This window comes from Cuculus canorus, chromosome W, assembly GCF_017976375.1.
Source record: "Cuculus canorus isolate bCucCan1 chromosome W, bCucCan1.pri, whole genome shotgun sequence".
In the NCBI taxonomy this organism is placed as follows: Eukaryota; Metazoa; Chordata; class Aves; order Cuculiformes; family Cuculidae; genus Cuculus; species Cuculus canorus.
In genome coordinates, this window is record NC_071440.1 from 7,651,246 (window position 1) to 7,678,105 (window position 26,860).

The following is a 26,860-nucleotide window of genomic DNA, read 5'->3' on the forward strand; positions in this document are numbered from 1 at the left end:
AGTTTTCCCCATGCATAAGGGGCGAACACATCACAGCTGGGTAGTCCTTGTACCTTCTGAGAGCATAAATAGATGTGAGCACTTTCTCAGCAAGCATACAGAAAACAGGGCTATTGGGGAGTGCTGAGGAATTCTGCAACTTTGTTTGGAACCAAAGAAAAGGTCAGACTGTAGGATGCATGCACAGGTCACAGGAAAATGCCAGTAACATAGTGCTAGGGAAGAAAATTTTCTTTCTACATACTCTGAGTATTGGTTGGGAGATGAGTATTGGTTGGGAGATGAGTATTGGTTGATTGTACTTTCAGCTTTTTTAAAGAGCAGCTCATCAAAGCACATACACAGGCATTTTTCAGTCTCTTATCCAAGCTGGTCATTTGTAAAGCAACACACAAGGAAAAACCATTAGCACAACCAATAGTGCCATGTAAACCTCAGTATTTTCAAAGGTAATTGTAACAAGATAGATAAGTGACCAAAAATTTCCATGAGCAGAGGACATGGGAGTTAAGTCAGCTACCAAATTTGAGCCACCTGTGAATCTACTGTGAAAAAGGCAAGTCTGTCTAGCAGATCCAAGTCACAGTGCAAGTTCCCAGAGCAGGAACTATTTGCTCCCTGGACGAATGGCCAGGAACACTGAGAAACAACTACTAAACAAAACAACAACAATGCAGTTTTCCAAGGTCTGATAATGTCTTTTAAACTAGACTCATCCAGCCAATCCACAAGACAATATCTTGTTGAATGTAAGATTTTATTATCTGTCTGTTCTCAGAATTTTATTTTCCTTACTGAACATGAAACTTGACTAAGCTAAAAAAATAAAGCAGACCTAGCTGTGAAAACCCACCCATCCTTGGCAATAACAGGACTCACTGGTTCACTTTTGTATTCAGGCACAGCAATGACTGTTAGTGCTCATGGCAGATGCTTGATATTTTATTTGAATAATTGACATTATTTAAAATAAAATTCAATTTACCACAGAACTCTTGTGAAATTTGTTTTAAAGTAAATGTGATCAAAATGCCAATTTGTTTGATCATGAAAGACTAACTGGGGCTGGGAATCGGTATGAGATAGTACAAACATGATCAGAGGGCTGGAGCACCTCCCATACGAGGACAGGCTGAGAGAGTTGGGGTTATTCAGCCTGAAGAGAAGGCTCCAAGGAGACCTTATAGCAACCTTCCAGTACTTGAAGGGGACCTAAAAGAAAGCTGGGGAGGGACTTTTTACAAAGGCATGTAGTGATAGGACAAGGGGCAATGGCTATAAATTGGAGAGGGGTAGATTTAGACAAGACATAAGGAGGAATTTTTTCACAATGAGAGTGGTGAGGCACTAGCACAGGTTGCCCAGGGAAGTTGTGGATGCCCCATCCCTGGAGGTGTTCAAAGCCAGGTTGGATGGGGCCTTGTGAAGCCTGATCTAGTGGGAGGTGTCCCTGTCTATGGCAGGGGGGTTGGAACTGGATGATTTTAAGGTCCCTTCCAACTCAAACCATTCTGATTCTGATTCACACCTGGCCTGTTGACATAACTGGTGATTCAGAAGCTGTCTTCCACCCACCAGCCATGCATGGTGTACTTGAACAGCCTGCACCAGCAGCAACACCACCACCCTTGTACCAGGTTTTGCTGCACTGCTGACAGAAGCCAGCAGTCTCCCCAGCACGGAGAGCTGCCCAGCCATGCAGCATGTAGAAAAGCTGCTGATGTAGTGCACCCAGGGGTGCTCCAGCAGACCTAAGGCTGCAGGAGCCACAAGGCCGGTCAAAGAAAGCCTTGGGGCACACTGCAGCCCTGGGACACAGGGGCATCTGCGGCTCCCACTGCCTGACAGACTGTAGGATCCCAGAAAGAAGTCACCTTCAAGACAAGGCAGCAACTGCAGCGACACTCTCATCCAACCAGGTCTCCAGCCATCTGCAGGCAGAGTGGGAGCCCTTGGCTTGGGTGACTGACAGCTCTTCAGTGTCGCATCCCTTACTTGTGGGGAGTTTTTCACTCGGCGCCGGTGCGCGGAGCATGGGGCTGCCCGGCTCTGCCGCGGCCCATGGATGCTGTTGGCTCCCGCAGCCAAGTGGCCGCCCCCTCTGCTCTGGCCACCTCCGCGCTGCTGCGAGGGCAGCACACACAGAATTGGCCGAGTTGAAGAGTGCCCTTGAGGGACCTTGAAGAAGCAGACAACAGAGGAACATTGCCGGGAAAGTACCTACGAAAAGTACCGTAAACATAAGATCTCATGCCCAAAGAAGGAGTTGGGACTGCCCGTGAACAGCATGTGATCAGTTACCCGTTGACCAGTTATTTTGAAGTTTGAGCGCGGGGACAATTTTTCATAACCAATCAGATAACACCATGTTTTTTGAAATTTAGCAGAATTGTATAAAAGCAGCCTGGTTTTGCAGTAGAGGGTCTTCTGTTAATACAAGTTCAGGAGTCCGTGCCTCAATCCCCTCACTTACTAGGTTGCTGCTGTCCAGAACCATAAGGAGGCAGCTCAAGGGGTCTCTGGCTCAAAGCACAGCCGCCAGTTTTGGCTCTGCCTCTTCACCAGGACACCCAGACCTCAGTGGGAATATAATGGAAGATTGGCAAGGAGGAATTATAAAACACACTTGAGACACCTTGCAGCTGGGATGTAGAAAAACACATAAATCATGCTAATCATTGCCTAGCTTTGTGTGCTTGACAAGCAGAACCTTTTGTGTTCATGTAACACAGGTCTGTGATAAACTCAGGGCCATCCCAGAAAAAATGCTTGATATTTCTGCCCTGCTATGAGAAAGCTCAAAGCACAGTGGAAAACTACTCTGCCTTTCCCTGATAATATACAGGCAAAGCAGCAGGTTTGACACACACACTTTCTAGCAGGGACCAAGCTCCACGGTGCCTGTGTTCCCGCTTGCGTTCCCTCTGCCCGAGTGCTGTTTCAGAGTTGCCCCAGATTGTGAGGTAACAGAAATAAATTTATTCTTTTCATTTTATCTGTGGCTTTGTGGTTGTTCCTGCATTCCGCCTGCATTCAGCTCACACAGCACCCAAAACAACATTCAAATCTCATCACATTGTGTCCCTTGTTACATGTTTCTGTGGAAGTGCCTCTCCCCTAATGCACCAGGTCAATCTCACCCCGTGGTCTTTCTTTCTGTGAGAAGCCACCCCAGAAACACACTTTCAGCCTTCAGCCACTCAGTGATGTAAATCTAGAAACCTCACTGCTGAGGCAAGAGCAATGTCACCAGGGGAAGATACAGACAGGTACATCTCTTTGGAAGGAGACCACTAGCTTTACAGGTATCACTTCCACCTCTACAGCAGTCTCCATAAGCAGAGTAGTTACTGTAGTGGGGTTAAAAGCCAGCCTCTGCACAGGGACTGTGAAAAAACTTAACACAAGAAAAGAGATATTTTATTCAGAGGTTTGGTCTAAATAGTTGTTTCTTTGCTGGCAAGAATTCTTGCCCCTTCAGGACTCTATAGTACCACACAGGGACTTGTTTGGATATTAACTCTGAGAAAACTGAAACAAGTAACGCAAACCAACACTCTCAGCAGTGACAGTACAGCAGTTTGAGTTTTGTTTTCCAGCTTTTCTGACTGATGAGAAACCCCATTTCCTCATTTCAAACTGTCAGTTTTAATTTCAGCCCTGTCACTGGAAGCTGGTGAAGCCCAGTGCAAGGTAATCTGCCCTGGTTCTACTCATCATCCATCTCCACATCTCCTAGATGCTTGCCAGCTGCATCTCCCCTCAGCATCATTTTGTTTTAAGTAAAGGTATGTAATTAACATAATTGTGCATCTCACAGAGAATTCCAAGAATTAACACTGGACTCAAATTGGATGCTTTGGTTATATAAAGGTAATAACATAATGGAAACATGCCATCTCCTTTGGGGTCTTGATGAGCTAAAACCTCCTACTGAAAAACCTAAGCTGAGGCAATGAGCTGAGCAGTTTGCCCCTCCCAAAACCCAATGCTCCCAGCTCCATGCTCTAACGTGATTTTGGACACCTAGGCTTGTTTTTTTCAACAAAAAAGAGAGAAAAAGCAGCACGTTCCACCACTGCAGCCACCTGTCTGGAGACCTCTAGCCATTCTGCCAAACACAGTGTTCATGTGTGCCTACAGGAGTAGGCAGCACCTGGGCAGGCAGGATCCAGAAACTTCATCTGCTGATGCCAAAGAGCATGAGAAATGGGAACCATGATACTGGAAATTATATTTGAGGGTTTTATTAGTTGTTCTTCTGCAGAATCAAAATATTTACCAAGTTACTTTAAGGATTCCTCAAGACTCCTGATATTTTATGTATTTAGAACTTGAACAATGTACAACATAATACTTTGAACTATCAAAACCAACCCACAACCTGATTTCTAGTGCTAGATGTTATGTAATTCTACAGCAGTGTGAAAAATTGAACTAATGCAATGAGTATATTTGTTTTAAAGAAAGTGCTTGAAAGAATACTCGGTGCGATGCAGGAGGTTTATTTAAAACAAAAAGATAACTGATTTCCTACAGAGCATTGTCTTAAATATCCTACAAGTCTGGGGGATTGAGAATACCGAGCCCCAGCTCTCTGCTCTCAGGTTCAAGAACCAACACAAGTTGCAGGTCCAGGTAGAGTTCACAGCTTACCTGTTTCAAGAGAACTTAAACGTCACTCAACATTGGACACTCATGTCTGGCAGAAATGTTGGATGCATGGGGGAAGGAAGAAAAAAAAAAAAAAAAAGAGGAACAGCTTCTCTGTTTATGCATAGCGACAGTTTCTGAACCAGTGTTTTACTAAGTTACAGACTAAGTTTCAACCAAAAAATAAAACTCCATTTCCCTAAAAGTAAAATTTAACTAGTTAATCTGGACTGTGACAGTCAAGTAATTCAGTACAGACATCATGAAAGCAGCTTCAAAGAACCAAAGCATTCTAGTTTCAGATCAAACTTAGTATTCTTCTGTCCAACTCCAGTGCAACAGTGAGGCAGGAAAAAAACATTTCTGTCTCTATCTATGTAGAATTCCAGTAGAGGCTGGGCAGTCTAAACTCTCCATGGCCAAGCTGGAAAAAGGAAACTTAGGAAAGGATACTTTAAAAAAATAATTTAAGGAAGTTGGCTCTCAGTGGGAAGAGAAACGCTGGAGTGATGCACGCGAGTGGGCTTGCTTGGTCACTCTCCCATGTAATTCAAAAAGCCAGGCTCCTTCCTGCTGAGAACGTCACACTGGATGCCAAGGTTGCAGGGCTGGTCCTGCTCCATTGCACTCTAAGTATTGAGGAATGTACTTTCAGCTGGCTCCTGCACGGGCCATTAGATCTTCCAAAGCATTGTGTTGGTCGTTGTTATGTAATAATAAGACCTCCTTAATGTCCTTTAGTTCAAAGCCCATTTCTTTAAATTGACTCATTAGTTGGAGAAGTTCTGTGATCTGAAAGACACAGACAGTCCATTATATGCAAAAAAAAGAGTATCAGTGCTTGAGGAGTTTTAGCACAGAGCCAGTCTTCCACTGGGCATCCCATGGGGTGGATTCCTCCTCCCCAAGTACAGCCTGTTCCAACTCTGTTTGGAGGAAGTCCACTCACAACAGAACTGGCAGAGCTCAGTGCAGTAGCACATGGAGCCCCACCTTCAGTCCCCTGTGTTTGCACTTCTGCATTTCCAAAATCCTCTTCAGCAAGGGCACCAAAGCTTAGTCTGTGGGGATGTCTCTCGCAGTAGGAAATTTATCAGCTCCTGGTCCAATTCGGGCTCCCAGAAATGCTGATTAATGGCACCCTGCTCCCCCAGCAGCTCCTACTGCATCTGATTTTTTTTTTTTTAAGTTACTTTGACTTTGGGAACATTAGAGTAGCCCTTGCTATTAACTGGCTCTTCAGATGTAGGGCACGCTGGGGGCGTTAGCACAAACCCTATCGGGCACACTGTGTACGATACTACCAACATCAACCATGAATCCTCCCCAATCTTTGAAAGAAAATAGTGACAAGAAGTGAATCATCTGATCCTCTGCCATTTACAGTAACTTTGCTCCCCTCCAGAGGAAAGAAAAACCCCAAACCAAGCAAGCAGGTTGAAATGTGTAATCATGAGTTTAGCTATCTCCAATTTTGGGGTTAAGCCGGTAGCAAATGTGTTTCCTGAACTCGTTCACTTCTCTCATCTTCATACTGTTGTCCTTCTACTTGCAAGCTCATCACTAAGTCCAAGAAACTCAGGAAGGCATATATATGTCTGGAGGGGGGTAGGTTGCACCTCTAAAGATTTCATATAATAACTAGAGATACAACAGGCTGGCAGACTTTAAAAGATCCTTCAGTCCTCTGCCCTGGCTACCTGCTCCTGCATCTGTACCTTTGGTGCTGGTAAAGCAGCCAGACAATGAACTAGACCCCAAAAAACATTTTCCAGATTCTTCCAGAGCAAGCTCTAACCCAATTTGCTGAGCAGCCAGGCAGATGTGTTTGTACAAGGGAGAAAATCCATGGCCAGGGGCAGGCTGGCAGAGTTTGAAAAATAATTTCCTGCTTCTGAAATGAACTGTCTCTGTACCAAGCATCTCGCCCACAAGAGAACTTTGGGTTCAAAACATTGCAACCATAATAAGCAAGGTCTTTAAAAAATCCTGTCCCCATAAAAATGCATGCAAGTAATCATAGAATCACTAAGTTGGAAAGAACCCACTGGATCATCGAGTCCAACCATTCCTAACAATCCCTAAACCATGCCCCTCAGCACCTCATCCACCCGTCCCTTAAACACCTCCAGGGAAGGTGACTCAACCACCTCCCTAGGCAGACTGTTCCCTTTCTGTGAAAAATTTTTTCCTGATGTCCAGCCTGAACCTCCCCTGGCGGAGCTTTAGGCCATTCCTTCTTGTCCTGTCCCCTGTCACTTGGGAGAAGAGGCCAGCTCCCTCCTCTCCACAACCTCCTTTCAGGTAGTTGTAGAGAGCAATAAGGTCTCCCCTCAGCCTCCTCTTCTCCAGGCTAAACAACCCCAGCTCTCTCAGCCACTCCTCATAAGACTTGTTCTCCAGCCCCCTCACCAGCTTCGTTGCTCTTCTCTGGACACGCTCCAGAGCCTCAACATCCTTCTTGTGGTGAGGGGCCCAGAAGAGAACACAGTACTCAAGGCACAGTCTCACCAGTGCCGAGTACAGAGGGAGAATAACCTCCCTGGACCTGCTGGTCACGCCGTTTCTGATACAAGCCAAGATGCCATTGGCCTTCTTGGCCACCTGGGCACACTGCTGGCTCATGTTCAGTCGGCTGTCAACCAACACCCCCAGGTCCTTCTCCTCTGTACAGCTGTCCAGTCACTCTTCCCCCAGTCTGTAGCACTGCATAGGGTTGTTGTGCCCCAAATGCAGGACCTGGCATTTGGCCTTGTTGAACCTCATGTCATTGGCCTCAGGCCAGCAGTCCAGCCTGTTCAGGGCCCATTGCAGAGCCTCCCTACCCTCCATCAGATCCATGCTTCCACTCAGCTTAGTGTCATCTGCAAACTTGCTAAGGGTGCACTCAATGCCTTCATCCAGGTCATTGATAAAGACATTGAACAGAGCTGGACCCAGTACTGAGCCCTGGGGAACCCCACTTTGTCACTTTGTGACTCGAGTCACTTTGTCATACAAGGTGACCAGGTTAGTTTGGCAAGACCTGCCTTTCATGAACTCGTGTTGACTGGGCCTGATCACCCGGTTCTCTTGCATGTGCTTCATGATAGCACTCAAGATCACCTGTTCCATGACTTTCCCCAGCACTGAGGTCAGACTGACAGGCCTAGAGTTCCCTGGATCCTCCCTGCAACCCTTCTTGTAGATGGGCACAACATCAGCCAGCCTCCAGTCTAGTGGAACTTCCCCAGTCAGCCAGGACCACTGGAAGATGATGGAAAGGGGTTTGGAAAGGACATCCGCCAGCTCCTTCAATACTCTTGGGTGGATCCCATCCGGCCCCATAGACTTGTGTGTGTCTTGCTGGGCAAGCAAGTCTCTAACTGTCTCCTCTTAGATCATGGGAGCCTCATCCTGCTCCTCTAACTCCTGGGTTTGTACACAGAGGGAACAACTTCCCTTACTATTAAAGACTGAGGCAAAGAAGGCATTAAGTACCTCAGCCTTGTCCTCATCCCTTGTCGCTGTTGTTCCTTCTGCATCCAATAGGGACTGAATATTCTCCCTAATAAAACAATGCAGAATAATTCTAATGCTTTAACACATATTTGTTTTATCACCATAAAGTTATCTTTTGGCAGCCAGCTTTTGGAAACAAGGCAGCACTAGCATGAAAGCCAGAATTACGCCAGCCAGAGGAACTGCTGCTGGAATCCCCCATCACGGCACATTCTCTCTATTGCTTAGCATGTTGCGCCCTCACCTTCTCCTCTGAACACTGGTGCATTTCCAAAGCTGCTTCAACAAGAAGTGGATCAAAGCCCTTCTCACAAAGCTGTCCATGTGCAAACAGGTAATCCAAAACCTGTGGGGAGTGAAGAAACAAAACTAAGTTTGCAGAGCAGCATTCACAGCACACAGTTGAAATACCATCTCTTTACTTGCAGAGGGGCTGAGCATAACCCTACCCCAGGCTTCACCAGGGACCAAGATAAAGTGCTTCCTAGGAGAGTGAGACACTCTTTATGCAAGAGCTTGTTCAGAGAAAACAGATGAGCCCTTCTGTCCTCCCGTTCTCCCACCAGCTCTGAACATCATCTGCCACTCTGGTCAAAAAAGCCTCAGAAGTCTATCTTTAGCCTTCTGTGCCTGATCACTGAGCAGAAGGCAATTTAACTATGATTTTTACAAGTTCTGAAAATGAAACTGTAGGTCCAGCAGTCAAGACGAGATAGCTTTTAGATTCCTCTCAAGACAGCTGCAAGAGTTGATGTAATCTGAAAACAGTAAGCATTTTAAGATCAACTCAGAATACTGGTGAGCAAGCTGCAAACCCCAGCTCACACACTCAGAAACCACCACCAAATTTCTTATCCCTCCTCAGCTTTGAGGTATGGGGAAAAGTCAGATAGGTAATACTAGGTATGAGAAAGAACACAGCCTGCAAACACAACAGGATTAGGGACATTTTTTCCATTTGATAGTACAGTTCACTGTGGTGCACAGCTTAAACTGTTCTTGATTGGTAGGTAGTGGGCAAACAGATGAGCTCCACAAGCAGAAGTCACTGGGACAATTCTCCCTAGGCAACAGGAACAGTCCCACCAGGTGATGCTCTGCACAGCACACAGCCTGCCTAGAGTCAGCATGGAAAGTTTGGCCATGCTGTCTCTCCTTTCAAATGTTTTTTTGTAGCAGATCCAAGACCCAGAGACATACTTCACTCTGCAGCGCTTTATGCTCTGTGACCTGGTTTTAGCAAGTGTTTGAGGCAACACACGATGCAGGAAGCACCACAACCAGAGTGCACAAAAGAGTCGATCAGTGGTGCCTTGCTAGAGCCTTTCAGGGCTGTCATAAGCCTACAGGAGAAAATCTCTCTACAAGGAGAGATATCAGCTTTGTAACCTCTTGTGTTCAGAACAAGGGAAGTTGGCTGCTTTTTTTCTCACATGGCACTATGCATGGTGTAGAGCCATGCTAAGCTTCCTTTCAATGGTTTTGTGGCTCCTGGGAAGACCAGTACCTCTCCCAGTTTCACGTGGAGCTAAGAATGCATCCCAAGCTCAGCATACCTCTAACCCAGCACCCACAGGTATGGCTAGCTCAAGCAGACACTCGTCAGAAATGGGCACAGATACTCTTTTCTTTGGCTTTGGGAGCCTTTACTGCAAGGTGACAGCTTTTCTAGTAGTTAATATCCCAGCAGCTACAGGCTGCAACCCCATTAGAATAAAAGTATTTCCCCCTATCGATTTTGCAAGCCCAAGGTTGTTTCTCAGCAGAATCAGCATCCAACCAAAGGTTTCTTTCCCAGTGCACAAGCTCTTACCTGGTCTATGTTCTGTCCCTTCTTCTCCATGGCTTTCAAGACGTTCTCAGGTGAGTATCCCATGTTGACGACCATTTCTACGCACTGCCTCTCACTAGTGGAGAGGACCTGCTGTAGCTCAGGAGTGGGGCCATCCTGCTGTGTGCAGCTAGTGTTATTGGGCACTTTAGACACTGGCAAATTTTGGGGTGTTACCTAAAGGGGAAAATCCAGAGGCAGAGACAGTGGTCATCTGCATCCCCACATTCTGTTTCTGGCTAGTGCAGAATGAGAATACTCCATGTAATTAATCTGAGAGGCTTTCCAAACTGCCCTTGGGAAGTTACTCACTGTTAGGATGAAACCACAGTCTGATTACCACCATACTCTTTTTACCCTCAAAACAACAATCAACAACCCAAATTCTTCACAATATATCCTCTCCTACTAGTGGGGCCAAAACCTTTAAATACCCAACATTTGCAATAGTGAAGGTCCTTATGATATAGCCAAACCCTGCACCTCAGAGGAAGCATGGAGATTGCTTCCTTTGCCCCAAGTTTGGTCATCGCCTACAATTTTCTGTACTCAAAGGAACACAACTTCTGGAGATTTGCAGAAATGCAAACCAGTGCAAGCACACAGGTATTTGGGAACTTACCACAGGGATGTCTGTTTCCTTGTAGTCTGGTTGTACCTGTTGGGCAACACACAAATAAGATGACTATAAACATTATGCACCAGTGAGCAGAATTTGCTACCTCTAGGGGAGTAGGACTTTACAGGAGAGATCTAGGAATGTCTGCCATACTAGGGAGACTTGTGGTCTTATTAAGCTTCCACAAGTGAGATACAGACATTACGCAGTTGTGTGTAGCTATAGAATAGCCATCACAAGGCTAGTTTCTTCTCTCAGCACTCTATAAACAGATTATACGCCAAGAATAATGTCTCTCCTCATAATAATTGTACGTTTGTTTATTCTCTCACTGTAACAGCTACATGTTCATACAGCTCAGTGTAAAATTCTGTCTCCTGTTCAGCTCTTGACCCAGTGCTACACTGCCTGAATGACAATGATAATTTTGAAGTCATTACCTAGAGACTTCTCTTGACTTTTTCACCATGAGAAGGGGTAACAGAAACATACTCTTTTTCTATTCTCAAAGGACTGCACTTCATATGCTAGATATGAGCAATATGGCACACTGGCTAAAAAGGAGTATGTGATTTTTCTACTAATGCCCAACACTTGTTCCCGTTCCCAGGATGCCAACAAAGCTGGGTAATGTTCCCTGCTGTATACCTGCTCTGTTTCTGCAAAACCGGGCTGCCAGAGGGCAGAACCAACCCATCACTTTATACTACTTTGCCCAAGATAACAGCAGTGCAAAGTCAGAACTTTGCCCCACCAAATCTGCACATTTCAGTTTATCCATGTAAAAGTCTTCCTGCATTTTAAATAGAACTAGGAAAGACTGCAAGAAAATCACTGTGGATCAAGAGCCTCAGTTTTTTGCATTTCTTAATACTTATTATGCCAACATAGATAGCTTGAAAGTTTGTCCCCTTCTTTCAGAAAGGCATTCTTTGGGCCCAAATTAAAGAACAAAAAACTGCTTATAGAAAACCAGTTCTGGGGAAATCTATTAGGAATTTGACAAATTTTGTTTATTTAAAAAAAAAAAACAAAGCACCACCAAAGAGATTTTGTTCTGCATTTCTGACCATTTTCATCTCCAGGGTAACAATGTCTCTTCTAGGAGACAAAGCCTGAGAAATCATATTCAGTCTGATGGACGGATTTACCCAAGAACCTCTCCTCGTGGTGGGGGAGAGGCTGAAAGCTCTTTGCGCACATCCTCTCCAGGCACTTTTGCTGGAGCAAAAAGCACTAGAACACAGGATACACTGAAATGGGGGTCTGGAGTAGCCCTGAAATCAGCCAGTTATCAAGTTGAAGTATGATGCTTTGTTATTGATGCTGCAGCCAGGAAAACCAAAACTGCTTCTGACATCAGAGACTCAAGAGTCTGGGTAAACCAACTCCTCCTCCTCAATCTACTTGAGCTTGACAACCTGTGCTTGTGGTCAGTGACTTCCAGTGGAGGAGGGAAACACCTAAAGGAATCACAGGGGACCAAGTCAGGACTGGTCACTCAGTGGTTACGCTCCCTTACATCTCAAACTTGCATTTCAGTACCCTTCAAGAAGCAGACATGCAGTGCTTTCAGTATGTGCTTACACACTGTGCCTACTTTTAGGGACTTCATCCCTGCCTGCAGCTGGTGTGTCTGCACACATCACACTAGTGTGGCAGTATATGAATGGTCCACCAGGAGTGCCTCATCCTCCTGTAACCAGAAATTTCTGTAAATAAAATGCAGCATATTAATCAGATCTCTGATCAGCTTTGTTTAATTCCAACCTGTTGTCTTCACTAGTCATTTCAACCTTCTTCCAATGCTGCAAAAAAGCAGTGAGCTTCCAAAAAAAGAGAAGGTACCACCCTGGACAGAAAGACTGTGGCTTCAGAAAAATCACAGGTTTATTTCCATCCAAAAAATCCTAGATCCAATTCACTGGTAAAGTTTAAAATCCAGTGGCAACTCCAAATCCAAAGTTACAATTACTAGTCTTGTTAGAAAAATAAAAAAATAAAATCACTGTGGAATAGACCAGAATATACAATTGTCCTGAGCTTTCTAAAAAGGACAGGCTTCTTGTGTAACCTTGCAGAAAAAGGGCACATGACCCTTCTGCTCCCAGCCACAGGGATGACTCTGACTTCTTTCTATCATTTTCATACTCCAAGGATTGTTACGTTTACTTCAATACTTTTGCTGCATTTATTTCAGTTTCTTGCAATTCAGCTGTCATTTTCCAGCCACTGGGACCATATTGTGACAACACAAACCAAGTCTTGAAGTCCTGAAATTTAAACAGAAAGCACTAGATCTGTCAGCATACCTATTTATTGCTACTTCCAAAGCAGAAATAGTTTCAAATTAAGATCTTTATTACCTCTCCTTGTAAGTCTATTTTTTGTTTTATACAGTTTATATCTTCCCTTACAGCATTCTCAAGAAATCATAGGTTCATTTAGGTTGGAAAAGACCTTTAAGATCATTGAGTCCAACCCTTAACCTAACACTACCAAATCCACCACTAAACCGTGTCCCTAATCACCACATCTACCAGTGTTTTAAATACGTCCAGGGATGGTGACTCCACCACTTCCCTGAAGAGCCTTTTCCAGTGCTTGACAAGCCTTTCAGAAAATAAATTTTTCCTAATATCCAATCTAAACCTCCCCTGGCACAACTTGAGGCTGTTTCGTCTCATCCTATCGCTTGTCGCTTGGGAGAAGAGATTAACACCCACCTCTCCACAACCTCCTTTCAAGTAGCTGTAGACAGTGATAAGGTCTCCCCTCAGCCTCCTTTTCTCCAGGCTAAACAACCCCAGTTCCATCAGCCACTCCTCATAAAACTTGTGCTCCAGACCCTTCACCAGCTTTGTTGCCCTTCTCTGGACATGGAGAATACACATTCCCTCTTGGTCTCTAATAAGTTTTAATCCTGCATAATGATTTGAATAGTTAGAGTGAAAATCTGGCCATCTGAATGCCCATCTATCTATCTGCAAGTGATCTTTTATGTTAATCCCTAGAGATGTGTCATACTTCACGGTTTCACCTCTGAGCTACGTATGATCATACAATCGCCTCTCAAACCTGTGATCTGTAGCAGTGAGCCATTGCTGCTTCTGTCAAAGTTTACTATAAAATTTGTTCTAGTGATTAATAAACAGCTGTTCTGCTCTGCTCCAACGAATACACTAGTTGCCAGAATACAGTATTTCACAATTAATAGTGCATTTACCTAAGTCTGAGAAGAGGTGAAAAAACAATGGGAGACAAGCAGTGTAATTTGTTTCAGAACACATGGTGTCACACAAAAACCTACAGTATGCCAAATAAGATCACAGAACCACTGAAACACTACTTATATCAGACACAAGAAACCATATTATTTTAGAGACAGCTAGAGAATTCAACTAGACAGTTTTCACTAGGCTTCAGGAGTATTAATGCCCAGATCTTAGGTTCTTCAGAAAAAACCAAACTTACTCAAATCTCTACTCTTATTCACAAAGAGACAGACAACAGATAACATTAAGTTAAATGTCTCCAAAGTAATTTTACAACTTGCTCAAAGTCTGAGGAAATGAATTGTCAAACTCCTGTCTCTGAGCCGTGAGGCAAATGACTGTAACATTAGCAATCTGAGGTGATCTTCAAGAATGGTTTGGTATCCACCAAACAATCTTTCCACTCTCCTTCACAAGGAAGGTGGTAAATACCAGATTTTAGACCATCATTTTCCTCCTTTTAAAGATTAGATTTTAAAAAGGATCTCAAGGAAGGAGAAAGAAAAAAACCAAAAAAAGGTATTTTATGTCACTGCATGTCAACTGCAAGCACCTTTTTCTTTCCTAAATAACACAGCACATCTGTGTTTTTTAATCTATTATTGCTTATATTCCTTGAAAAGCCTGCATTTCCCATTATTTCCAGTAAATAAAGCAGCAAGCAGAGGAACAAATCTAGAAGATATTTGACTCATAACCTAATAGCACTTCAGAATCTGATATATCTCAGTTGGACAAGACAGAATGTGGGACCATACAAAGAAGATATCTCATATGCTTAGCTCAAAGGTGTGCAACTACAAACAAGAAGAGCTGAAAACTCAAAAGTAAAATCACCAGAATTGATCTAAAAATACCAGATTTCAGGGAAATCTGCAGAGTAATGATCTGAGGTTCAGAACTGCCAGCATGAAGACTTGTTGAACTGATCAATTTGCTGTGTAAGTTAAGAGGATCTACACATCACTCATCAAATGAAACTAAAACCAAAGCCACAGGACATTTTAGAAGCAACATTTGCCTCTGCACCTCCACATCTTCCCAGCAACCCCAGTTCTAATCTACTACGTTTACCATAGTTGTTGTGCTTTGAGATGATTTTTCTTCTTTACAAACTGTGGACACAGCCAGGGATGGCAGCCTGGATGAAGAGGATAATGCTGTCTCCATGCCACTGTCCTCATTTAGAGTAGAAATACCATGGTGTCCATACAGTTCACTAGTTTTACTCTGAGCACAGGTCTGCAAAGAGCTGAGCAAAGTGCCATTGCGGAGACAAGTAGTGCTGTGGAAAGTGCTTGTGAGCTTTGATGATTTTTGATCACTCTCATCGGAGTCAAGCTTAGGAAAGGATAGAGATTTGATATTGCTAACTGAAGTGATGGGAGACAGGGACACTTTGGAAGACAAGGACCTCTTTTCACAGTTTCCCAGCTGCGGTAAAGTGATAAAGCCATTGGGTTTGTGAAGGGGCTTGAAGTCCAATGTGGCCCTTTCTATGGATGCCAGAACTTCCTCATCTTGCAACACAGACTCAGACCCTCCTTTAGGCAAAGTATTATCTAACAGCTGTGCAACAATTGGCCCAGTAGTACCAACATGAATTTCAAGAATATTTTTTAATTCTTCCTTATCATTGATAGTTTTTAATTCCAGTTTGTCAAATGGGTCTTCTTCACATTCAAAATCAGCTGGGTTGAAGTCTGCTTTCGGACGAGGTGGACTGAGAACCTTTTGCTTCACAGTACTGCTGTTGGCTGGTGTGGGAGTAAGAATATTATTGTGCTGCAGGCTAGCAAGGATGGGGTTAATAGGAGGAGGCATGGTCTCAGGTAAAGGTCCCTCTGAGTACTCCCTGTCTTCTGGAGCTGCTTTCAAGTTTGCTAATGCTTCTTCTGCCTTGTGTGCAGCTTCTCTCTGGGCAGCTTGAATTTTTCTTATATCATCAGCCCACTTAATTGTTTTCTTTTCCAGTGAGAAGTCATACTGACCAGGGGTGGAGGGAAAGGAGAGAAAAAAAAAAAAAGATAAATTATAAGGGTCATAGCCACTACTTCTAAGAGCAATGTAAGTAATGCAGAATAAGAGCTACATGGATTACCATGGACAAGCATAATTTCTTTTTTTTCCCCCAGCATCTCTTGTAACCTACAGACTGGCAAAGCTGGAAGACACCAGAAGTAGTTCATTTTGCTTCTAGCAGCAAAACTTGGCTACAATCTGGATTATAACATCATATTTTGCCTTCTTCCCACATTTAGTTTTGCTTTAGAGCTACTAATCATCCCAAGATCAGTTTCACAGCTCTCCCACCCTCTCTCCCATAGACAACAAATGTAGCAAGGAAAAGTCTAATGCATTACTAGGACAATCATACCCAGATCTAGAAACACTGAACTAATCCCTGCCCACAAGCTACACAAGTCATTCAAGACTACGGCAGTGTATTTTTTCCATCTAAAGACCAATATGGTATTACTAAACTCCCCTCTAAAAGATTCCTAAGGGACTTGATATTAGAGTTTTATACCCACTCCACTGGTTTAAGAGGTATTTTTGCCCCAGTGCCAACATCTCACCAGCCAAAGGGAACATACTGGCTACTTCAAAAATGACTACTACCTGCAGCAGCAAATTTTGCTGCAGTTAATAGCATGACAGGATCCCACAAGCTTTTCTCATTTAACAGCTCCTTCAGGGCCAGGTTAGCACAGGAAGGCATTTGTAAGCTACTCACTACCAGTTTACTGGCCACCATAGTGGCTTGGTTGAGAGGACAAAACTCTGAACGGATTAAATCTACTTAAAGCTTTAATATTTTAAGAAGAATAAACAGCCTCAAATACTCTTCAAATAACCACAATATGTTCAGAGAACATAGCCTACAAGCTAAGTCCAGGGTGTAGTCAAGACAAGAAGTCATAAGATATCCCTACCAGGATAATGGCACATAACCAAACAGAAGTGCTCTTGCCATGGAACTGCTAGGTCATATGAATTCCTAGCTCTAAAGAGCAACAAACCAGATAGGCTTGCTAGGTCTCTACTAGGCTTTTCTGGAACTCGCTATGTGTCGCGTCACATCCCATCCTACAGAGGGCTGCAGTGAGATCCTGGAGAATTGTTGTCTCAACCGTATAACAGTTTTCCTTTCCCTTCGCTCTAAGATTCCAAGAGGCGGGATACACAGAGATATTGTAGTTTTGTGTGCATATGTGTACACTGTCATATATGTGGCCAAAATTGACCAAAACCAATATATTTTAATATATTTTTTATATTAAAAAAATTAGGGTATTTATATAGAAATATATGGCTTTGGTCAATTTTGCTTCCCTGCACTTTTTTCTTTTAACAGCTCTCACTACAGCCGTAAAAAAAGTCAAACTGCACTGTGAGATGCATAGTCTACACTATTTTGATTTTATGCTACCAAGAGTTTATGATAAAAGAGATGTTCTCCTCAAAGACCTGGAAGCCATCCGTACCAAACTGTAACTTGTTTGCCCTACAGCTGGAAAAGAATTAATAAAATTAATAAATAAAATAAATAAATGCTATTAGGCTTGCATGGCCTATCATATTTTTATTTTTCTATGCATTCTAACAGATCTTCTGCAACTACTGCCTGGCACACAAAATGACACTACAGGACCGACAAGACTAATATTTGAACACATTTGCAAACTGTGACTACTTGCAATTTACAGCACCACACTTACACAGTTGGACTTGACAATCTTAAAGGTCAGTATTTAAAGGTCTTTTCCAATCTAAACAATTCTCTTGGGGGGACAGGGGTGAGGGGGAAGAGCCTGGAAAAGCAAAACACATCACTTACCTGGGCTTCTCTGACAAGCTGAGAAGAATTAGGCAGGCAGAAACCAATAGGTAATCCAACTTTCACTGGGGTTTTGAATTTGTCTCCTATCTTAAATGGGACATCATCAAGATAACTGAAAGGCCCTAAGATCAAAAGCAGAAATTGTATCAAAAAATCTGATGAGTTTAATGCACATTTCTAACTCACATTTCTGTATTTGGGAACTATTTTCTCTCTGCTGCCCCAACCACAGCAGGTGACAAAATACAAAGGAAACACAATGAATCTGTCTGGACTTTTTTTAATGTTCTAGCCCACAACTATTAAAAAGTAAACCCACAAACACATTACATAACAATCTAACAATTGAACAGATTTTGAAGTCAATATACCCAACATCTTAGCTTCTCTTGTGACAAGACTACGCCTACACAACTGGAAGATGGAGCTTTCCTGAACACTATATTCTGTTATGTCTCTATAAAAAGATCCATTACTTTTTGTCATATTCAAAACAGGCTTTAAAATGACACAGCTTTAAAGCAGCTAAGGCAAACCAAAATACATGTTTTGGCACACAAGTAGGAAGTAACATTTGGACAGAAGTAGTCTGAAATGGTGATTTGTAAATGGTCAGATGGAATGTCAACTGCAGTGTGTTAAAAAACAAGATTAATGACTAAGATAACGATAACGACTCTTCTTGTCACCCAGAGTCGTTGAGATGGACCACAGAGATATGGCTACACCTTAACGACTATGGGTGGGACTGATCTCATCCCCCCTGGATATGCAATGAGGTTCCAGGAATAAAGTATGCTTCTTACTTCGGGGAAAAAATATGAATATGAATATGAAAACACCTCTGTGTAATATAAAGTTCTCTGAAGTCACTGTTGGGTAGAAGCACTCTGAGGACGAATCCCAGGTCTTCTTGAGCACTGTATAAAGTGTACCTGCCTTAATAGTTAAATTAAACTATTAAGCCTAAGTTTCTTTGCTTCAGTCAAGGGCAAAGTGGCCCAAAGTCACTTTAACCAAAACAGAGTGAAATAGCTCAAGACTACTTAGCATAGCAATTCTGATTTTTAAGCAAGGCAATCTAACTTAATCAGCTGTCTGATTTGTGATCACTCCAATGAGAGGCCTCAGACTTATCTCATGGTCCTCCACCTGTCCTTTATATCTATCACCTTTATATCTATCACTTATGTGTGGTATTTAAGATGTGTCTTAGGATGTAAAGCCCGACTTTACTTCTTTCTTTGCCTTAAACATTTCATCTGAAGGCTGGCCATTTGTACCCTTGTTTTGTGGCGCAAGGAATGAATAGCAGAGGGGGTGCAGCAGCAGGCGTTCCCCAAAGACAGATCGCCTGAGGGCCTCGTCTGTGGTGCTGGATTCAATGGAGGGGAGGTGCAGGAGCAAGCACCGCTTCCCCCTCGCCTGGCTGAGCTCAGGGTCCTGAGCTGGCTGCTACAGGGGGAGGTGATACAGTGGTGGGCGCTGGCTGCCCTCTCTATCCCCTTCCTCCACCGCCGGACCGACTGGGCCGGACCCTCCTGAAGGAGCTTCTGCACACATGAGGCAAGACCCCCCCCCCCCTCCACGTGCTGATGGGGCACGCACTGGCCTTACAAAAGAACTCACAAGGAGCCACGCGGTGCGCTCTCCCCACCACTTCGATGGGACCAGCCTGGACCACGCGGCCTGGAAGAAGCTGCTGCAGCGACCACGTGTTCCCGAGGAACTGCTGCTGTCCATTGATGTGGTGACTCTTTCCTCTTCCCTTCTCTCTCTCTCTCCCATTACCTTATGGTGTGTGTGTTGGATTGGATCCAAGTGACCTTGGTTGCGTTCAGGGATCACACTGATCTGAACAGATTGAAATCTGTTTCCTGTGACTTTATGAAGTTGCACCCCCATATCTCAGCTGTGCACCTGAGTATTTTGGTATGTTCATTTTGGTCGAAAACCAGAATAAATTTGCTTCCGATTTTCACCCTGAGAGTGACCTGGTTGGCCTCCAGATCACCACATACATAAATGAACACGTGTCTTTTGACTGTGCAGGTGGAAAGAGTCCCAGGTATAAGCATGAAGCTTGTGGATCCAGGGCATGACATCAGACAAAACTCTTTCTTTAGGCATCCTGCAAGCTCATGAGGCAGAATCACTTAGAGCTCAACCATCTCCATGAAGCCAGACTATAGGTTTGTTTTCCTTGAGCTCCTGTGAAGAAGTACTAGAAAACTCACAGTATAAAGTGCACTCAGTTTCTTGATTAACTGAAAGGGGTTACCACTGGTCTAAGCCTTTCAAATTACAGGCAAGGTTTCTGCCTATGTAATAACAATCTGAAGCATTCTTCTAACACTTATTTGTAACTTTGCCTTGAGTGTTGCAGATCCAAAAAGACATTAGTGGCAATATCCAAGACACCAGTTCAGTGACTAACCTCTAGCTCAGTGAGCATTTACATACTCAGATGACAGTTTAAGTACTGTTTGCATACCTTCACTGTTGACTCCATCCACAACAATGCAGTCACAGGCTCCAAAAGGACGATCAACTTTTGAAAACAGGAATATCTTGCTAATTTGGAGTTTAATGCTTATATGCTGTCATCACTTGAGCTCTCATGCTATGCACCACATTGGCTGGACCCAGAGTCCTGTTAGGACACAGGTGGTATTCCCTCCTTTGAAACAATCAGGCTGAATAACCTACATCCCACCTGCACCACCAAGCCAAAAAAAAAATGCTCCAGGCAGAATACAATATTATTATCACTGATCCTTCCTGAAAAGCACACATTCAAGCATTATACAGTACAGCATCCAGATAGAACCTTACTGGCAACCAACACCACTATTTGCAACATGGCATCCAAGGAGTATTTGAGCTGGTAGTTTGAGAATCTGGATATGTCAAAGTGCTTGCTTACACATAAATAACAACGTGACAGCTTTTGCACTGTGTGGTAAATCATAGAATCATAGAATGGTTTTTGTTGGAAAGGACCTTAAAGATCATCCAGTTCCAACCTCCCTGCCATAGACAGGGACACCTCCCACTAGATCAGGCTGCTCAAGGCCCCATCCAACCTGGCCTTGAACACCTCTGATGAGCGAAAGCAGACAAGGGGGGGTTAAGAGTGTTCGTTAGAGCTTGGCGTTGTTCGCCTTGAACACCTCTGATGAGCGAAAGCAGACTTTATAACTCATTTTGGGTTATAGGGTTTGATTCCACAAAACACCTCCAGGGATGGGGCAGCCACAACTTCCCTGGGCAACCTGTTCCAGTGCCTCATCACCCTCATGGTGAAGAATTTCTTCCTAATGTCTAGTCTAAATCTGCCCTTCTCCAGTTCATACCCATTCCCCCTCGTCCTATCACTACAGGTCTTTATGAACAGTCCTTCCCCAGATTTCTTGTAGGCCCCCTTCAGGTACGAGAAGGTTGCTATAAGGTCTCCTCGGAGCCTTCTCTTCTTCAGGCTGAACAACCCCCGATTCTCTCAGCCTGTCCTCATAGCAGAGGTGCTCCAGCCCTCTGATCATTTTCATGGCCCTCCTCTGGACCTGTTCCAACAGCTCCATATCCTTTTTATGTTGAGGATTCCAGAACTGGACACAGTACTCCAGATGAGGTCTCACAAGAGAGAAGCAGAGGGGCAGAATCACCTCCCTTGCCCTGCTGGCCATGCTTTTATGTAGCCCAGGATACGGTTGGCCTTATGGGTTGTGAGCACACAATGTTGGTTTGTGTCAAGCTTCTCATCAACCAGCACCCCCAAGTCCTTCTCTGCAGGGCTGCTCTCAACCATGTCATCCCCCAGTCTGTACTGAAACCGCCAATTGTCCAGACCCAGGTGTAGGACCTTGCACTTGGCCAGGTCAGAGACAAACAGATCTCCTGACTGCTCATAGTCCCGTGTGACTACTGCTACTATGCCCTGCTTAGTCCCACTGGCATAAGTCCTGCTCTAAGCAGGATGATCCAAGTGAATCAGGATTACCTCTCTGCACCAATCCCACAGCCCAAATTGCTCAGTGTACAAATACTTGTCTTATTAGACCTACTGACACAGTAAGTGGTAGATACCTCCCCTTGCACAGCTGTCACCTTTGCCCAAAATAGATACTAGCACAGAGGGTACTAGCACACACTGTGGTACTTACACTCTGTTTTGGTGCAGTAAATAAACCTAAACACACCTAGACTAGACAGGCTTCATTGACAGCTGCCAGTTTAACCTCAGAATCTAGACTAAAGAATAAAAACCTTCTACTTTCTTCCCAGTATACAGATTTTTTAATAACAACCACTGCTATAACCTCATTTTGAATATAACTCTGCTACAAAACCTGCAAGCATACGTTAAGAAACACACTAAGTGTTTTATGACATTTAATGGTACAAAGTCTTTCTGAAGCAAAACACTGATGCAGGTAGTATTCACTTTGCTCCAGCCCAATCAGAACAGTACTAGTCTAGTGAAGTTACAATCTGATTCAGAAAGTCAAGAATCCTTTCCTTTCTGTAAACAGATGAGCCTTCTGACTGAACACACTGATGAGTAAGGGTGCAAATTGTTTTAAACAGCAAATTCTAAAGCAATAAGCAAAATCTACACATAGAAAGTACTACACAAGCCACTGCTTCAATAGTCACATGTTCAAGTGAAGCAATTAAAGGGTTTTTTTAACTGTCATTTAATATTGTTGTAGTTTGAGGTAAACTGGAGTCAGTTTTGTGACTAACTCAGTTGCTGTAAGTAACTTCCATTTTTCTGAAAGCTAACTGCATGTTTTTGAGACAGTGTTCTTCTCTAAAGTGATAACACAGGGCATGGGTATGCAAAAAGGCCAATGCTTGTACTTAACTAAGGCCATCCTCAAGTTGGCAGAAAAGGAGCTGCACCTGCGAGGAGGGGTGAATAGGGCAGGTGACCCTAAAATGACCAACAGAGTATTCCATCCCATATACGTCATACTCAGTATAATACTGAGAGATCATGAGGGTCTCACGCTCTTCTGTGATGGCTGATGTTCAGTGAGGACCTTGTCTGTCTGATTGTTCCTGATCCCAGATCTGTGTGTTCCTGAATCCAGTTCCTGAGCTCAGCTCTCTCCTAACCATGGCCTCATTCCCTCGTGTCTGCTCTGCAGCATTTGTGGTGACGGTAGAGTCATTGAGGGGTAGGCTGGGGCATGATCTCAGATATCTGTATATATTTTATTACTTTCTAATTAGTTTCATTATTATCATTATCATTTCATTAAAGCTGTGGTTCTAGTTTCCAACTCGTAAGTCTTTTTCCTCTCATTTCCCTCTCCCTTTTCATCGAGGGGTGGTGGTGGAGGAAAGGATTTTGGAAGCTCAACTGCACAGTTTTAAACTGCCAAAATTTAGCTGGGTGAGGCTAAATTGTGACAAATATGGCTGTTAACTGTAAGAGACCGATTCTTTTTTGCTGCCTCAAACCACTGTTGAAACTGCAGCAGAGGCAGTGTCCTTCAACCTTCTCTCATTCTGAGAGGTCATGCTGCAGTCTTGCTGGTAGGGAGAGCAGGGTCAGAATGATACCTTGGACCCACCTCAGACCCCAGAGCACCCCTAAGCCCCCCCAAACTCAGTTCCAGAACTTTGCTAGAAGAAGCACTGTGCCGGCCCAGCAAAAAAACTATAAACAGTACTCTGGAAGAGGGGCCATCAGGGACATTTGCAGCAGTGCGCGCCATCCTGGGAGAGAGAAGAGACTGGAGCCCAGGTGGTGTCCTTGCACTTTGCGCTCTCTCTCACTCTCTCTCTCTCTCTCTCTCTCCCCCTCCTGTTCCTCCCGTTCCTCTCTTTCTTTCTTTTCCCTGGCCACAGATTTAGCAGCCAATGCCAATCTTATTCCTAAGAATGCCTGTACAAATAAAACTTTTTTTGACCAATTGTTTGGCATCGTTTTGCCTTCATTTAGCCTGGTGGGTACTGACGCCATACATTTTACAGGGAGACCCAGAGTCTCACCCCAGCGACCCCTGGACTGTCCAGGACATTAGCCACTTCATCCTTTTAGCATTTAAAAGCATATCAAGGAAATTCTGAGAATAGCCCTGGCAAAACCGTACATGTCAGTCTGATCTGACACTGTACACTGTATGATATTCCTGGCCAAAGGAACTACCACTAGAGTAAGATTTCTCTCCGCTTTAGTGTAATATGGAAATCACTGGCCAACTCATAGAAGGGTCCTCCAGTTTGTTAGCAAAATGGAAACATTTCAGATAAAACCACTTACTGGTTATGAATGGGGAACAGTTTTGAAACCAAGCAGAATTTGGTTTTTGAGGTCACACAAATCACACCTACATAATTTTCTGAAATTGGAGTTAAAAGCTTTCAAGTTGTATAGTGACAGTGATGATACAACAGCAATGTTAACATACTGCACTTGGTATAACTGACACTTTATGCAACAGATGAGAGCTGTGTTTATAGATGCCACTAGTTACTCAAACTTCAAACTTGAACTTCCAAATATTCACATGACAGGAAAGCATTTGAAGTTGCATGCTTAGGCACAGTTACAGGTGTGTGCTAATACCACCCTTCGAGACAGAAAAAGGGTTCCTTTCTCTCCACACATACCTGATGTTCTCATCTTCATCTGAACATGGTCCTGAGCAACTTGCTCTGGGTGGTTCTGCTTGAGCAGGGGGCTTGGACATGATAATCTCCAGAGGTCCGTTCCAACTTCAACCATTCTGTGATTCAACAACAGTCCTCTAACCTCCAATAAACAGCTCAACAAGAAGTGCATGAGATGCAACTATGTTGACCAATTTCATTCAGCCTGCCAGAGACGCTGAGCTGAAGGTAGCTATTGGGCTATATGGTTTACAGTAAGCCAATATTCACTTAGTGGGATTAATTCTTAACAGCCCTGGAGAAGACTGAAACAATTGTCCTGCCAATTTTAAGACATAATAAGCCAAGGAAAATGCTCAACTATTCCTCAGAAACAGTACTGTGACAGTGTCGCTGGTATCATTAGGAACAGAGGGTACACAAAAGGGTAGACAGCTTACAGCACCATTTGTTTTGATTTTATTCTTTTGAAGCCAGGAGCATGTTCCATTACACCATACTGTTTTGAAAAATATTTAAGACAGTTTGAATTCTAGCTCCAAGCAGTGTCTTTCTACACTAGTCTGGTTTCAGGAGCAGAAGAGAGAAATAAAAGCAGACTCAAAAGACAAGCAGTTCATTGTTCATATACAGAATACAAGAGCAGATACAAGAGCAACTGCTGAAAAGCTAGCAGCTATCTAATAAAGAAATTAATGGTCTCACTGCAGGATCACTGGGCCACAGTAAGATCATTTAAAAATTAAATTTTGATCGGCCATTTTTATTAACCCTTAGCCATGTACTTGATGCAAGAAGTAGTTACTATTGCAAAAGTGGAATATTCTGGTTTGAGCTAAAGTAGAATCAGTTCTCTAACTTCAGCTAAAACTTATGTAAGTAATGAATTTTCTGGAAGTTGACAGCCTGTTTTTCAGACAGCATTCTCTCTAGAAATGATAACACCTTGTGTTAGGTATGATATGTGCTGAGCAGATGCTGTATGCTGCGTCATCTTCTGTAATCATTTCCATTTCTTTATAGTTTCTACTTATCTGAGGCATGCATGGTCGAACAGACAAGGGAACTGGTACAAATCAGTGGAGATTTGGCTGTTGTGAAGTTCACAATAACATTAAAATTAGTTCTTGGAAGTAACAGAATATGCATGAGATTTCTGACAAATGTTATACATATGCACATAGATGGGAAATATATTCTGTACCCAGCTCGTCTTGTTACGCATGATTGGTGGAATTAACCCCCATGCATGCAGTGCTGTAATAAAGGATGCTTGCGTTCTAAAACTCCAAAATGAGTCTTAAGAGTTTATTTGCCAGCATTTTCAGTATCATATTTAAGCAAGGAATTCCTTTTTCTGTACTTCAACTTTATGCTTGCAAGACTGAATAAAAAACTCAAGGAAAAATTGAATTCCCCAGGACACTCTTATCTGAAAGATTTTCCAGGAAGATGAAGGGTGAGTTTCTAGAAGCAGAAGTTTCTATAGCATGAAAATTCATGTTAGAAATTTCCCATGAAGGTCACAGTCATGCCCTGAATGATTACTGATTTGAAGAAGCAAACTGAACTTTTTATCTTCCACAGAAATATTAATCCCTCTCACATTATACTCCATTTTCTAAGAGATAAGCAAATATACAGGCAAATAATTTTTATGATACCTATCATCTGCATGACGGTATACATCTCAATAAGAGAATATCTTCTACATTTCATTTACCTGCTGAACCAGATCAGTCCAGTTTGGGGGGGGAATCACTGCTGAGCGAAAAGTAAGCATAGCTCAATGATATATTAAAAGCTACACTTTCGATCCAGTTTCACATGTGACTTCCACAGAAAGGAGCTACAGATCTAGTGTCCACTTCAGCAAACATCAGATCAATATTACAACTGCAGTTCAGCTTTGATTTTGAAGGAGTAAGTGAGGGAAGGGGAAGGTCTTATTCTGCCATGAAGGAGTAGGGAATAGTCACAGGCTGAATTTCAGTTTAATCAGAGAATAGGCACAGCATAAGCAAGCAACTATGCAAGAAGGAAGCCAAGACACTTCATTCCTAATGAAAAACTACTTGAAAGCTAAACAGATTAGTCTCCATGGACTGTCTAGGCTGGGACATTAGTCAGCAGCAATAGTAGGTTTCATCCTGTTGAAAAGACAAGGATACCAAGTTTCACTTACCATGAGAGTCGGACCCCAACTTCTTAGAAGCCATTTAGAACCTGAAAAACATTTTAAAACAGCTTTAACAGCTTTATATGTATAGCACAGCATAAGTCTATGCAGTTCTAGAGTCTTATCTCTAGATTATGGGAAACATTGCAGATGCTTGTTGTTTATTCTGTTCAAGACAGATAAGTAAATTTATTCTATAGGTCTGAGAATTGACTGAACATACAAATAACTTAGCTCAGGGTCCGACAATCTAAATGACAAAATGGAGAAAAAAAATCACAGCCAAGCAGCATCCAGGTTGATCAGGAAGGCAGAGAGTTCCAGATTACAGCAT

At 43.3% G+C, this 26,860-nt stretch overlaps 1 protein-coding gene across 1 annotated transcript; it reads right to left on the reverse strand.

Annotated features, from left to right (window-relative positions):
- Positions 1–5,304: 5,304 nt before the first annotated feature.
- Positions 5,305–26,566, reverse strand: LOC128850282 (ubiquitin-associated protein 1-like). The gene is made up of 6 exons (XM_054053302.1): positions 26,533–26,566; positions 17,721–17,845; positions 14,954–15,865; positions 9,968–10,162; positions 8,399–8,500; positions 5,305–5,445 (listed from the first exon to the last, which is right to left on the reverse strand). The coding sequence occupies exons 1-6, from the start codon at positions 26,564–26,566 to the stop codon at positions 5,305–5,307; spliced, it is 1,509 nt and encodes a 502-aa protein (XP_053909277.1).
- Positions 26,567–26,860: the final 294 nt, after the last annotated feature.